Source organism: Empidonax traillii, unplaced genomic scaffold (genome assembly GCF_003031625.1).
Source record: "Empidonax traillii isolate 1590-97213 ecotype Southwest subspecies unplaced genomic scaffold, ASM303162v1 scaffold289:size826226, whole genome shotgun sequence".
Taxonomy (NCBI): domain Eukaryota; kingdom Metazoa; phylum Chordata; class Aves; order Passeriformes; family Tyrannidae; genus Empidonax; species Empidonax traillii.
This window is the reverse complement of record NW_020955482.1, coordinates 395510-411617: the sequence shown is the minus strand read 5'-3', so window position 1 is coordinate 411617 and position 16108 is coordinate 395510. Positions and strand designations below refer to the sequence as shown.

Genomic DNA, 16108 nt, shown 5'->3' with positions numbered 1-16108 from the left:
TGTGTATATTTTTGTTTTGCAAACTGTCCTGGCATCCATCCTGAGCAAAATTTCTCCTTTCTCTATTCTGGAAGATTTTAAGTGTTCAGGAAACAGGTACAGAATGGGGAAAAACTCAGCAGAAACACTGAAGTCTTCTGGGGGGAAAAAAAAAAGAAAAAGAAAAAGAAAAAAGCCCCACAAGACGGCTCAAGACAGCCAAATATGAAGACAATTTTAATTAAATCCCGTCTGTTTTGCATCACCCATTTCAGCTCATTTAGTATCTCAGAGGAGTTTTATCTCAAAATAGTAAACAGCTCCAGAAGCCTCAACTTTTTCCCAGTTTTTTTCTTTAATGCAATTACACTTTTGCTGTCATACCAAAAATATTAATAGCCTTTTCCATGCGAGATAGAAAAGCTCCATAGCAGGACAAGACTTCGATCATACTGATGATCTGCATGCTAATGGTTACAATATAGCTTATCCCTCAACGTAATTTCTACTGAAGCGATTGAAAATAGGCACCGTCCCTTGAACGCTTCAAGCATGCATCTCTATAGGAAAAAGATTTCCATTCACCTCTCCTGCAGAGAAGACTCTGTGATGGATAAATAAGTGGGGAAACAGAAAAGCAAAGCTGATATTCTACTGTATATTGCTCTGCAGGGAGACAAAAAGGGACAAATTCTGCTTTTCGTTACAGTACCTTTAATCCAGAATTGATAAAACCAAGTGAATGGAATTGACCCAGATTTACAAGGGAGAAACAGTTCAGGGCTCCACCCAAGCCTGCAATCCTATATTTCTACCTCCACAGGGGATGTGTGCCCCTTTATGCAATTCAAAAAGCCTCTGCTCCAGCACAGTAGGCCTGACCCAGTACTCACTAAAATCAACTGAAAAGCAACAACTGACTCCTCCAGTCCATCATTCAATCCATCCACCAGCAAATTCAAACCACCCAGTGCACTCCGAAAAAAAAGTAATAAAATCCTATGGCTTGCCCAAAACAAAACCCCAAACCCAACAGCCCTAGCAGGGAGCTATGTTCATCTTATTTGAGCTTCCCTAACCTTGCCACAAAGAACGACCAAGTCTGATTCAGAAAGGAATGTGGAGAGGCAGAGATCATCCAGCGTGATCCACAGGATTGCCACTGTCATGGCAGCAGGAACTTTGCACAGTGTCCAGCTGACTGATCCTGTAACAATTACTAAACCCAGGGAGTGGGACACGGCAGCACCTGGGAGGCAGAGTGCCTGTGTCTATAGTCACCCTTGCAATACACCATTCTCTGGTGTGTCTGTCCCACTTGATTAGCAGTAACGTCAATTTCGTAACTACATGCACACATACACAGGCTTAATTCTAAAGATAAAGCACTTATCGCCATCTGGAAACTCAAATGTATTTTAGAAGTTAATCAAGACCAAAATACATAATCAAGACAAGCTTTATCAGTTTTTTATTTATGACCCCAACTGACACATTTTATTAATCACCAAGTGTTTAAAAGCATTAATGCCCTCCTCCTCTGTTACTATAAATTCTCTGCTCCCACTTCCAACACAGGCTGTAAAAATACAGATTACTAGAAGGACATATTGGGCTCCTGGTACCCACCAGCGTGGGTGCACAATGTGCTATTCCATGTCAGGTCACTTCAGATAATACAGACATTTTTGTTCTGCCTGCATAGCAATCAGCTTTAAAGCACTATAATGCAAATAGTCTTTAAAAGGATTTTAACTACATAAAGCTCTTTGTTTTAAGACAAGGTATTACAGTAAAGATCATCCATAAGATCCAATTATAGTCACCTTATTAACTATATATCTACCTCACCTAATTCAAAAACCCCTACAAGCTATCCATTTTAAACCTTTTCATTCCCTTATACAATCATTTATCAGCCCAAAAAGCACAAAAATGAGTAGCTACAGTGTCATTTATTAAATTAATTCAGAAGGTATTACTCTGAGAGTCTTGAAACCTACCTTTTCACCGTCTACAAAACGTATCTTGAATTGTCAGTGTCTTAAAAGTGAATAGAAACTGTTCACTTTTAAAATAAAGGAAAAAATCCCATAGTCCTTTGCTTTTTACAGAGTACAATGTGTTTGAAAAGTGGATTGAAACCCAACAAAGCCTTTATTCCTTGTGGATTTTTATATGTGGACTCTGAAAGTGAAAACTATCATCTCCCACCACTCAGACAAGAAACAAAGAGACACAATCTTTTGATATTAAGATATTTTAATATGGCATATTTTAGCCTGAGACAATGCTCAAAGCAGCAGCAGCAGCAGTTCCTCTGCAGATTAAGCACAGCTGAGAAGGATGGTATCCTCCTCCTTCACCTACTAGAGAAGAAAGAGAAGGGGGGGCCTGATCCTGCAAAACCACGCACCAATCACTTTACTGACATCCCTGAAATCAAGGCTACTTCTCACTACAAAATGAAGAGAAGACAACATTTACAGGATGTGAGCATTTCGCAGCTGTTTTCACGCAGTGCAGTCCCCCTACCTTCACGACATGTGTTGGATAGAGTTACCATCTCCCAAACCCCCGGAATCACAGTGCTGTGAGAAATTCTGCTCAATTGCATTGTTTGTATTTTCCATTTCCCCCAGCACCACCTTTTACGTTTTTTCATAGGAGTGTGAAGCCATTGCAGCAGTGATTGATACTAATGGAGCAAAGTCATCCTTCAGTGTCTACAGCCTGGCACAAACAAGATGAAGGCTACCTTGAAGAGGCACTTTTACTGTTTAAACTGATACACTGATAAACTGTAAAAATTCCTACTCCTCCACAGCCTAGAAAGAATTCATAAAATCATTACATCTCTCCAGTTGGATGTTTCCAAACACGTATAAGTTGAGAAGGAATAACAGAAATGGGAAACCACACTTACTACTTATTTCAATTAGTAAAATAACCAAGGCACCTACGTGGAGCACTTGGCACTTCTGGGATTTCTTTTAATAACAAAGAACTTGATACTCCTTACAGCAGTCTCGCTAGGAGAAAGGGTTTGCACTTCAGAAATCAATGCATTTGGATTACCTGGGCCACCATCTACAGATTTCATAGGGAGTGTGAGGCTGGGTGAGTGCATGGACACACTCATGCACATTTGTGTGCATAGCCATCTTTTTTTTCAGTCAGATTTTGTAAGTGCTCATATTCAGCTTTTTTAATCCAGAGATTCAAATTTGTCAAGGGAAAAAAATTGAAATACTAAGTTTCCAAATCTAGCCTCAATGTCAGTCAATATGTTCTGATGAACACTTTACTTCAAATGTTCCAGTAGCAGCCATCTAATTTTATTTCTTTTAAATAACAGCCCCTTCTGATGCTTACAAACTAAATGTTAATGCCTCATTCAGGACCTCATCTCTAATGTGTAAAATTAATAAGGCCAAAAGCAAATCTGTCATTTACTTTCATTGCCAACATTAGGCACAGTGTAAAAGGAAACCAAAATAAAAGTATTATTATTTTAAAAATAAAAATAGACATTTATGCAGTGAAATTTCTTCAGTACAAGGAAGCCTCCCTGACTCATGTGGACACAAAGTCTCCTTACTGCAAATTAAAAACTGCTTGCGCTGCACCTACTTATACCATGTGGTTTATTGAAAGTCCTGTTAGCTTATCACAGAAATGAGAGTCCTGTCACCCACTCTGGCTCTCCGAGACTTGCTGCCACAGAGCTTTCCGATCCTCTAAGTTCACAGAGTGGACCAGGTAAAACAAGCCAGCTCCCACAGACACACCTGCAATCCTCCTGTTCTGTGTGAGGGGCTCCCCACCAGCCTGCAGGGACCAAACTGGACATCAGAGAAAGGGCAGAGCAGAGGATATACACTGCCACAGGATAGTCAGCACCCTCCAATCACTTATTCCTTACAGAGAAGCACTCATTATCTGTGCACAGGTTGCCTTTCATTAGGTACTTTCAGTGATGCTACCGGTGATGTGACAACCTGTGAGGACAGTTGGGATGGAGCTGAAATCTAACACAGGCCATCCAATTTCAGTTTGACAGAGGGGAACGGATCTATTCCAGACAATACATCGACAGTTAAGTCCTCATTAAGGAGCCCATAGAGAGGGTAAGAACAGAAACCACATTTGTCGACCAGTGTCAAATGAAAAATGGGGGATAACATTATGCAAGAGAAGCGACCCAGAGCCCAAGTGCATATGCAGTAAAATTTTGATTTATCTGGGAAAACTTAGTTTCAGGTGCCAAACAATTACATGAAAGGGGGAACACACTGCATCCTCCACTGATTACATTCACAAAATTGAAATCCAAGAAAATCCCTATGTCTGGAGGCATGAACCAGAGATAATTAGGAATTGAATTCTTTGTTCATCTTAACTAGAAGATGAGACCACCAGAGACTTCTGGTCCACAGTAGTCTCTGGTGGTCTCATCTTCTAGTTAAGAGCATGAGGCTTGTGCCAGAAACACCACTTTGTCACATGCAAGCATTCTGCCTGAACACTGAAACACAAATACTGAGGAATTAATCGAACTCAACAGTTTGAATTGCAGTTGTAAGGACAAATACCTTGTCCACAGAGATATTACAGGAATAGGCTCCACAGGGAACAGGAACAGCCAACAAAACAAAAACGTGTTTTGAAATGTTATCCTTGTAGTATAGTACGTGGCTACTGAATCTAGATGACCCACCACAAACATCTCTTCACCTTTATTGTGGACATGCCTGGTCTACACAAGTAGATCATTCCTGAACTTAATTTTATTCCTTTAATGTGAAGGGGAAAACTCTTGCTCTTTTCGGTGATTTGAACTAGGCCCTTCACCCATGCATCTATGTTTGATTTTATGCACGTTGACACTTGGACAAGTCACACACAAAACTCAAACGTTTGCTTTGAACACCACAAACAATCAAAAAGAAAAATCATCAGATTCAAACTGTTGTGTCCCCCAACCCAGTCCTTAACTCCCTCAGGATCAGCTTAGAGTTGATACATGATACATATGCATCAGCCTAAAAGGCTTGAGAGGGAAAAAACTGTGCTGGAATGACATTCACACAAGGACAACTGCAGCAGCTTTGTCAGGCAGGATTTGATATAGTACATCTGGCAACAGAGTCAAACAAAATACAGTAGTGCTGGCTTTGGAAAAAGTAACATGAATCTAATTTCTTCCAATTCTCTGAATCACTTTTAGAGTTAGTTACACGGTACAGTACAAGATAAACTACCTGTCACTCCTGAAAAGTAATGGAAACAATTTAAGAATTCAGAAATATGCTCATATTTCTGAATAGGAGATAAAACCGTGATACCAGTTGCACTCAATCAACTGTATAAATTTGTTCATAAAAAGCACTGGGAATTTCTACTCTATATGCTTTTTTCCTAGGGAAAAAAAACAAAATTTCCATTCAAATTGACTATCTCTGAAAAAGTTACTTTAGCTAAGTCACAATACTTTTACATCTGTGAAGAGAGTGTCAGTGCTCTGAAAGTCAGCACGCAGTTTTTCAATATTGATACACATTATTATAAAAATTAAAAGCTTATAAGAACCTACATGGTAAAAAAATATAACTGCGGAATAATAAATATTCTGATAAGTTAAAATGTAATAAGACGTTACTTCTGACAGTAATTACCCAGCTAACACATTCGGAGACAGATTTTTATTTCTTAAGGTCAGCAAGCAGTCATTGCAAAAAGCTATGCTCATACATACTGTGACTGAAAAAGTTCCTCTTCTAGTAAAATTAATATTCCCTAACCGGGAAGATTTTCTCAAGATACAAAGAGCAGTTTAACTCTCAACTTAAAGCAGTTCCAGACAACCAGTACCTTTGAGAAGAGGGACCAGAGAAAGTTTGCTCACACTGATGACAGATGCATGGAAATCTATGAAAAGCTTGTAGGGACACCCACACAGAGATACAGCACAGTCCCCTCCCAGGCACACAGCAGGGTTTCTGCCTGTGACTGGGGGATGGATTTCATTGCATGCAATTAAATGAGGGCCAGTTTCTTGTGGCTGTCAAATGAACTCCACTTCTCTGTATCCCAAACAGAATAATTTAAAACCAGTATACAGGGTCCATCAAAGGAATGCCACACACCCACTGCTTTGCAGATCTCATTCTCCTTTGTAAGCAGAGGAGAAAGCGAGGATCAATTGCAAGGTGGGAGACTGCTGCATTGATTTTCAAACAGAATGTTCCATCAAAACCAATGGTGAGCCTGTCTTCAGATACAAGGAAAAAAGTCCCACACGGTCTGAGTTGTTCTGACATTTGAGCAAAGGTAGATGTCACCTATCAGTCTCACAGTGCTGCATGTGTAACTGAGTTGATCAGGACAGGAGGCAAGTCTGAGGATCTAACCTTTGCTAGCATCCATAGGAGAGCAGTGGAAGTCTAAAACAGGAGATGAAAAACGGAGCAAAAAATTTCCAGTTGGGGGAGGGAATCAGGTTAAGAATAAGTTAGTTTCATAAAACTGTTTCAGGTAAGATAAAGATAGCACTAATTATTCTACCTATATGAGGAATTTCACATCTTGAGGGATCCTAACACAGCACCAGTCTGACTCCCAGCCTACCAAAGCCGCTCCTGCCTGCACTGACTGACTCACAGTCCCCGTGCTCACTGCAGCTGGGATGCCCACAGAATAAAGCAAACACATCTCTGAAAGTGTAGGCAGGCTAAAGACTAGTGAGCAAACTGATTTCACAGGAAAAGTAGCAGATAAAACTGTGATTGGCTTTCATATAAAACTCCAAGAGTGACCTATTTCACACTGACACAAGACCCAGGAGCATAGAGCAATAATCAGCTTGCATTCAGTTAGATAGTACATAGCAGGAGAGTGAAGGAGGAAAGTACTCTGAGCAAAAGAGCTGGGGAAAATCTGCTATAAATTGATGTATGTCCAGCTATAGCAAACACTGCAGACTGTTTTTTTCAGAAAAGGCTAGACAGGGGACAGGAAAATACAATGAAGTCTCCACTACCATTTCCTCTCCCAGGAACAGACCCTGAGACAAGCCACAACAGCCAGGATCATCTCCAAAGTCTTCTTTACAGCCCTCCTGAGCACTGGAGAGCAACATCGTTCACCTTCCTCCGCCAACAACTGGATAGCAAACCTAATTTGGGATGGTGGTTTCCCTAGTTTATAAGCAATCTCTGCTAAAATTCATATAATGCAAAGGTGCGTTAACCACTGACTTCACAACAAAGAATGGGTACGGAGTCATTAAAAAAAAAAAAAAAAACAGAGGAAAAAACCACCTGATCTCCTTCCAATATGAGTATGATGGCATTTGAGATACAGCACAAGGGACTCAAATCATAATTTTTTGGGAAGATAAAGCATAGTTTATATTCCCAGCTTCAGGCTTATTGTGTGTTTGCTTTATTAAGGTTTTCTGTTTATTTGGAAGAAAAGTTTCTGTTAACTATATCATTGTTTTATTTATTTATCCGAAAGACAATAAAACGGTGTCAGCAGAAGTTTGTCTCTCATGTTTCTAGCAAGAGTTCCACATTCAGACCTCCTAAAACAGAAAATTCCCATCTAACAGATGAAAAGTTGCCTTAGCCCCGAGGGGATTGGACTCATCATTTGGTGGCCTTCTAGCATCTTCCACCTTCATTCTCTCTCATCTAAAATCGTTCAGAAAGCTTTGTAAGCAGAGTCTCCTGAAATTTGCCATGAGGACATGAAGGGTGAAGAAATTGGCAATAAGGAGCTGACACTTCTTGCAGAGAACTTCAGTGAAAACCTTATTTTCCATCCAAAAGGTTGGGGGGGAATTTTTCATCTTATTCCGATTACAAAGTGCCTATGTTAGCGAGCGTGGTTAAGCTACCAACAACAGTGACACTGGCAAGCGTCTCAGAGTATGAGAGACAGCTCCCTCCTGCAGCCATCCAAAGACATGCTTCAGTGGAAACCAGCCAGAATTTAGAACACCCTCCACAAAAAATAAGACAGTAGCCAAGATTTTGAAAGCTCTTAATACCTCCAGTCCCATCCCACCTGATATGCACTCTGCCCAGGGTCTAGCTCCAGTGAATTTAGACACACATCAAGAAGGATTATGAGCAGATCTCAGAATAAAGATCTAATTCCTAAAAATTGTCTGCAACCTGATGTATATCACACTGACAGGTCTACTACCTCCCTCACTCCTGACCCTCCAAGAACTCTACATTCATCTATCACTTGCACTACCAAGATGGTAACACACACAATTGCATAACAGATACCCAGAAAAGCAGCTGTCTGAGCCTTACAAACCATGAGTAACCCAAATGGGCACACTCTACACAGGACTAGAGTAGGGCTTAACAGCTTTCCAGCAGTTTTTCATCACTGGAAACAGCCCACATGAAAAAGCACAAACAGTTATGATCAAAAAGGTACAATAAGGGTTGTGATCTATTTATTTCCAGATCTACGCCACTCATACTAACAACCCAAATACGTGTCAAACAGAAAATGGGTGCATGTTATTCTCCTGGTGATTTCATGGCATAACATTCCCTCCTTGGAATTTATGCTAAATCCTTTGAATTGTACTAAAATCTCAACCTATTTATAGCTTCACAATACAATGAATACAAAGCCATAATCTTCAACAGTTAACTACAAAGCATATTGAGAATTCTTAAAAGACAATTTTTCTACATTCAAAAATTCACAGAAGAAGATTTAACCTAATCTCCCACCTACTGCATGCTGAGTTTATGTCCCAGCAGTATAATTCATCTGAAACAAGGAGAAGTAATAAGTTACAGTCAAATTTTTGGAACACATGTGCAAACTATATTATCTGAGGAATGCAACCAATTAAAATATCACACTTCTATTAAATTGGTGAAGCTGTGTTACAATCAACAATTCTGCACAGTGCCTTGAAGACCTGAAATAAAGCCTTCTCCAGGTCTGCTAAGGACTGAGCACTCCTTGTGAAGCCAGTAAGCATGAGACGGACACAGCAGGAAAGAAAATATATGCTAATTTTTCCACGAAGTTGGCAGGTATTAACACAGATGGGCACCATATGAGAACACATTCATCAACCAAATGATACCAACACTGGAGGAACAGACAGCTGGTAGAGAAACACCAAACGGGACCTGGCTTCACCACAAAACAGCACACTACTGATTCTTAATTCTATCAGTGCACTAAGGCTCTACCATTTGACAGAAAAAGTCTTCAAAAACTTTAGGGAAAAATCATTTTTCATAGAATCATTTACGTTGGAAAAGATCTCTAAGACTGAGTCCAACCATTAACCCAACACTGCCAAGTCCACCTCTGTATTACACCCCTAAGTGCCACATTTACATGTGGCAACTACAGTAGCCACAAGGAGCGAAGGAAAGACTCAAACTAAGTAAGTCTTTTTCTTTTTACCAAATTGCAATTTCTTTATCAGCTACAGCTCTACTCTTGTAGCCAGGACACCTGAGAGCTGGCAGTAGAGATTAACAGGTACAGCTCAGAAGACTCGCCTGCCGAGGAGTGTGTCCACTCTGTCAGCTGCAGCTGTTGGCCCGCTAAGAGGTAACACTCCCTCTTACAAACCTCGCTCCTCTGCTCAGCTTGTCAGATCCCTCCAAAAAAGACACTGTAAGTGCAATTTCCACCTCATTTCTCAGGCAGGAAGAGGAAAAAGTGAGACAGACGGACAAATCAGAATAAATTCTTCTTGCCATGCTGGACAGATTTCACAGCCCAGACGCGCAAAGCAGCCTCTCTGCAATCCACGACGGGTCTGTGCGCGCAGCAGACACCGCATGAAGTTTCCACAGCCCAATCCTACCTCTGTGTGAATCAGCAGCTGACCTACGTGCGACTTCCATGAGAGCACGGACCCGCTATCCCTAGTACAGCTCCATCGCTAGTGTCCACCGAGCTTGTGAACTGGAAGACTAAAGTCGCATTAGGTACCCGGGAGTGTGGATCCGAGGTGATCCACGCGCCCCTGCACGGCGCTCCGCAGCCAGGGTCCCTGCGGACACCCGTGCGCAGCCAGCGGCTCTACCGGAGCTACTCAGCCGCCCGAACACCCGGGACAAGGCAGGACCGGGCAGCAGCGCCCCCGAGCAGGGATGGCTCGGGCCGGGCAGGGCAGCCGCCCCCGCCGCTCCGGCCAACTCGGGCAGCCGGCGCGGAGCCGCCCGCCGGCGATAGCGGGTGTCCCTGCCCAGCCGCGGTGTCTCTGACACCTCCGAAAACGAAAAGCAGGGAAGACGAAGGCCCGCGTCCCCGCACGGACAAGGGTCCGGGGGTCCTGCTCCCGGCTGGAACGGACCCCCAGGGGAACCGGGCAGCACCGGGCAGCTCCCGGCGCCGCTCTCCGCCGCCGCAGCCTCGCTAGCCGCTGCCGGCTCCCGTTCCCCTTCACCAAATGCACGATATAAAGCGGGGAAAAAAAAATTCTTAAATAAGCCAACTTTCCTCCCTCCCGCGGGAAGTTTTTTCTGCGGGGGGGGCAAGCCGACCTTCCCGCGGCTGCCGCGGGCGGTGGCCGGGACGGGGCTGCCAGTGGCTGCGCCCACCGCCACCGAGCCCCGCGCCTGCCGCAGCGGCGCCGGGGGGAGAGAGCCGGGGCCGGCGGCAGCCACCGAAGGTTCCCGGGGCGCCTGCCACCTGCGCCGGCTGCGAGCGGGCGCTGCCCTCCGCGGGGGCCGGCGATGCCGGTGCGGTTCTGCGGTGCCGGTGCCCTACCTGGGTGCAACATACTTTGGAAATAGAAGATGACGAGGATGAAGGAGCCCACGGAAGTGACCAGGACCATCCTGCACACCCGGTTCATCCTCATTATTTCCAGCACCGCCGGCTTCATGGCGTTGCCCGGCGGCGCAGAGAGGGGCGGCGGAGCGCGCACGGCTGGCGCTGGGAGCCGCTCCGCGCCCGCCCCGCTCCGCGGAGCCGCCGCCGAAGATGCCCGGGCGCCCGCGCCCCGCACGGGGGGCGTTAATGCCTGCGCTGGGCGGGACCACGCCGCGCGCAAGGCGGAGGGGCGCTCTGAGCCGCGCGGGGGGAGGCGGGCCAGGCGGGGAGCCGGGGCGGAGCGCGGCCCCCCCCCCGCGGCAGGGGGAGAGATGGTCCCGCCCGGCGGCGGTGGCGGCGGGCGGGGACGCGGCGGGAGGGACGCGCCCCGGCATAGCCCGGTGTGTCCCGGCCCTGAGCGCCCCGGGTGCCGGCACTGCCGCTGAACTTGACCGCTTCGGGATCACGCTCGCCCTCTTCAGCGGCTTGGGGTCCGCGCAGGAGCAACCGCCCCCGCCTTGCTTCTGCCCCGCGCCCTCTTTGTGCGGAGAAATTCTCATCTCCCACGCTGCTGGTGCCTGTCACTCTGCTAACCCTAAATGCCACCTTCCAAGTGCTCCCTCGCCCCAGAGATTATGTCACAGGCAGTCGCTGCCGTCCTGTCTCCCCCGGTGTCGCGCTGTCCCGGCCGGGAGCTGTTCGTATTTATAGCCGGTGTAAACACCAACTTCCCGGCGCTGTGAATCATCCCCAGCGAAAACGCTGCCTCCTGGCCTGCCAGAAATGAAAGCTCTTTTTGTTTTTAAGTGAGAGACTTTTAAGTTTTCTGAATTAACTGACGTTGCTCATTTGTCTGGGCGAAACAAAAGGTCCTTGCCCCGCAGCTTGTCCACCGAAGGTGGATCTACCTCTCGGTAGCCGAGAGCAGCACCAGGCAATGAGATACGAGACCGTACGTGGGAGGAATGCAGAAGAGCTCAGAGCATCAGAACAAAAGGCATCTGCCGTGTCCAAGCTTTCGTCGGGGTTTGGGACGTCTGGAGATGCTGCTGAGCCGGGGGGTGTGAACGACTGGGGGTCAACTGAGTCCCGAACGAGTTTTCCAATGTGAACCACACGGCCGAGCTCCCAGACTGGGACTATCCTCTTGCTTTGAACTAGACAGGTGTTGAAAAGTGCAGTGGTGAATGAAAATGTCTTCTTAACAACATACCATTTATCCTTGGGCTGTGTTAACTGTTCTGTTTGCTCCCTTGGTGCACCCAAATACCGATTTGCTATTGGTTTTCTTTTTTTGCTAAAGTGAAAATCATTTTACAATGCTGATACCATCTTCACGTGTAAAAGGATTTTTTTCCCCTCAGACTTTTGTCCGTTCTTCCAATGAGTTGTGGGGGAGGGGTCTGTAAAATGAAAATAGACCCAAACAGACTCAGTCCAAAGCTGAGAAGCAAGTGGGTAAAACATTTTATGCTAAAAAAAAAAAAAAAAAAAAAAGTTCACTTCCATTCCACCTGCCCCACCCAAAAAAAAATTCCACAAACCCCCAACCCCCCCAAAAAACCCAAGTAAACAAACAAACAATCCCCCACCAACAAAGAAACCCCAGCCAACTAACCCAAAATGTATGAATATATGAACATTTCTTTCTGGGTAATTGTGACAGAAACATGTAAAGTCATCAGAGTTTTCTATTCAGACTTTAAAAAAGCCAATTAAAAAGCTTTTACCTTAAGGATAAACCAATAATTAGTTATACATTTGAAACAGAGTAGATAATTTAGGCTTGGCCTAGAGTTCCTTTTATTACGCATAATTTCCATTGTTCATTAAGGAAGGTTTCACACACTATTTTGCTTATTTCCTGTAGATTTTTTCCATTTTTCTTTTAGCAGTTTTAATATGCAGTGACCATTTTCCAGTTTTCCTAATGTAAAGGAAACTTTAAATTGGTTTTTCTCTTTTAAATCCAAACTGTAAATGTAACAAAAAGGCATTCTATGGAAAACACTAGACAAAGAGAAGTATTAATATGTAGTGCATTGAAGTGGCAGATCGTTAAGGCAGTCAGCAAAAGTCAACCAGAAGCAGAGCCTGGCATTTCAGCATCCCCTGTCAATACATACGCTGCAGCACAACAGCAACTGCAGTATTTTAACAGAAAGAACTGGACTGTATCCAGGAATCTGGATAAGACATTGAGGGATGAGGGCAAAAGCCTAGAACTCAATACTCAGTCAAGTGACACAAGAAGAGATATGCTTTATGCTGCTAGAGAAGGTGGACAGTTGTTCAGTGTGGCTTAAAAATAGTTACTTTTTTATTTTCTGAGCATCATGCTCTGATGGAATGATGGAGAGCTTTAAAGCAGCAGGAAGAAAATCCCCAGCTGTGTTGCCATTTACTATTAAAAGAACATTATAAAGCAATAGCATCATTATGGACATTGTGATTACAAGCTTAACATCCATCCAAATGCTTACAGCATTTCTGCAAATTTTCAACTACAACAACCTTTCTGGTGAGTCAAGACAATGAAATGCAGCAGCCTACTTTTTAGAGATTGAGACAGCTGTGCTTTGGTTTTCCTACAGAAAAGAGCATAATTGAGGTAGCATAAGGAAACACAGTTGTCTTTCTAGATAGGTGCCAAGTTATAGAATAGGTAAACGAATAGCTCAGGCACTTCTTCTAATGCACACTTCTGAGTGGAAACTTCAGCAGCTCCAGAGCAGCAGGGAGTCTGGATGGTACTGTGGGTGTGATGACCTACCGTTCCCATGAAAATAAGCAGCGTTCAGTGTCTCTGAGCATCCAAGAGATGTCTGGAAAGAAAGACTTAAGAGATTAAGAACCAGGTGCCAGTGACATCAAAAGAAGTCCAGACAGTGTTTTGTAGAGCATTTTGTATAATAAAAAAGCCTCACAAAAAACCTAACCAAACAAAACCGCCCACATCCCTATTTATTGATAAAGCTCTAAAAATAGCAAAACTGCAGTTGAAAAACAGCCCAGACAGAAATACAGTATGTAGTAAACTCAGGGTGCAATTCATCAAGAAAATGACAAGCAAGCTAATACTGAAGAGCATGTTTAAATGTGAAACAGAAAACCATTAGAAAACACAAGCATCTGAGAGAGACATATAGGTGTCTGTGCAACTTTTCCTCTGTAGGGAAAGAATCTCAGAAAAAAAAAAGTGTTTGTTTGCTTTGGTTTTGTACTGATTAGCTTCATCATCCTGAAACAGAAGGTGAAATTTTTACAAAATGTCTAACATTTATTATTGAAGAAATACACACAAGCTTTAGGCATGTAAACTGCCTTCAGATCTGAAACAAACAGCAAATTTCAGACTCTCTGTCTGAGACTAGTTATGACTCCAATCCCATCACAGCTCTTAACCATCATAGGGTGAAGCAGTCTAGCCAGGTCAATGAGAAAATCTTCTAGACATGTCTTCTGGTTATAATCTGTAGGGATAGTTTTTACGTTTCTCTGCCAAAAACAGCCATATCATAAAGACACCAGGTCTTGTTGGGTTTTGTCCCGCAAGGAAAAAGCGCATTGCTTTAATGATTCCAGTCAGTCAGCGGACCTTCCATTGGACCAGCTACCCTAAACGGCACTGTCTGAAGGTAGATAGTCAAATAAATGCCCATGTTAATAGTCAGGCAAATTCCCTACCTCATACGTTGTAGGACCTTGTAGCACAGACTAGGATTGCCTGTTCTAATGCCAAAATGTGTTCAGTAATGATACTGTGTTAATGTATGATAGTCTTTTAAGATCCTGATTCTGAGCTCATTAAAAAAAGTCACTGAGAACCTCCCTAACCCAGCTGACTTCGGTGAAATTAGGACAAAGCTCATTTCCCTATTCAGATTTCTCACTCAGCAATTCACTGTCTCAATGAATAAAAGGCCACCCACCTCCAGGAAGCCACCACTGTAGCAAACTGAAAGACAATCCTTTCTGGAACTAAGCAGATACCTTGCCCCCTTCTTCTTCCCTCCTAATAAGAACCCTCACACACACACACACCCCCCTAACATGTTCCCAAAGCTGAAGAATCTGCTGTGTTTCTGAAATACCTTGACCTGCATCTTGTATTTTCTATGATGATGCCTTAGGTAGTGCTTTAATGCCTTTATGCACTTTTAAACCCGAAGGACTGAATTAGAAGGAAAGCCCATGTTCTTGCAGTATCTAACTTTTGGTTCCAGGTAGGTCTCCAGTGTCCTTTTCCATGAATAGAAGGGTTATCTTTTTTTTTTAATCCAGATTTTAGAATACACTGTACTAAATGCCACTGTGCTACCACCTGGCTTCCCCCTATTTCAGAGAGGATTTCATCTGCTATTGATCTAGAAGAAAAAAGTTTATGGCTTCTTGGACTGCATATCCCCCAGGTGGTGCAAACCAGACTGATGAGGCAGAGGTTTTAAGAATACAATGTGCATTATCTGAAAGGCATTGTTGTCTCCGACTCCCCTGTACTGGTAGATCACAGTTTAGTTTTGTACTTTATTTATTCATTAAGGAATTACAGCTTCCTTGCTTCCTCACAAAATTCACTGGTAGTTTTGTCCTGTGTTGGCAACAGATTCTTCCTTCTCTGAGAAGAATCTGAGAAGCTGAGGAGCAGGGCAGCATTTCCAAGGCTAAATATGGTGTCACTCCCACCTTCAAAACGCATGGGGTGATTTTATTATTATTATCATCTATTATTAACCTTTATTAATACCTTTATTGTTAACTGTTTGTTATTAATATATATTATTAAAGATTTATTATTATTATTATCCTCAGTAGAAAAACATCCTGACAAGCTTTTGAAGCATCTCTCGAGTGACACCCTTGCAAGAAACATTTTTTGCAGAATGGTACATACCTGGTCTGCAGGCTCACTAAGCTGTGCTGCTAATGTCAGTCTATCACATGCTTATGCCTCTTAAGAACAATGCTGTGGATTTAAATGATTTCACAATGCTGACAAACAGTTTCTGTTGGAGAACTGGACTGAATTAAACGTGGCAGAACACAGAATCATGATAAACAAGATACAGAAAAGGACAAGCATACATCTGGCTTAATTAAGTTCAGAAGGAGAAGCAATCAGGAGAAGCAATATATGATGTATTTCAAGATTAAAGTAGGACCTATAGGCAAAATCTATGGTCGATACAAGACTCCTGTGATACTAATTGCAAAGTTCTTAGACTCCTGTGATACTAATTGCAAAGTTCTTAGTAAAAAGCCATGGAGAAGATAGGCGGGGAAGCAATTTTTTAAGCTTTGCTTTGAA

The 16108-nt window shown here is 43.5% G+C and overlaps 1 protein-coding gene and 1 long non-coding RNA gene across 3 annotated transcripts in view; both read right to left on the bottom strand.

Annotated features, from left to right (window-relative positions):
• The window catches only part of CHST11 (carbohydrate sulfotransferase 11), a 161835-nt gene extending 150897 nt beyond the window's left edge, over nt 1-10938 (bottom strand). The window contains exon 1 of one of the 2 annotated variants that reach the window (XM_027890471.1): nt 10756-10938. In XM_027890471.1, coding sequence (XP_027746272.1) covers nt 10756-10873 — 118 coding nt within the window. In that variant the 5' untranslated portion in view covers nt 10874-10938. The remainder of the gene's footprint in view (nt 1-10755) is intronic. The other variant, XM_027890472.1, reaches the window with a different exon arrangement.
• Nucleotides 10939-11894: 956 nt separating this feature from the next.
• On the bottom strand, nt 11895-15735 carry LOC114060739. The gene is made up of 3 exons (XR_003571947.1): nt 15695-15735; nt 13503-13625; nt 11895-12203 (listed from the first exon to the last, which is right to left on the bottom strand). It is a non-coding gene; the product is annotated as an uncharacterized LOC114060739 (long non-coding RNA).
• Nucleotides 15736-16108: the final 373 nt, after the last annotated feature.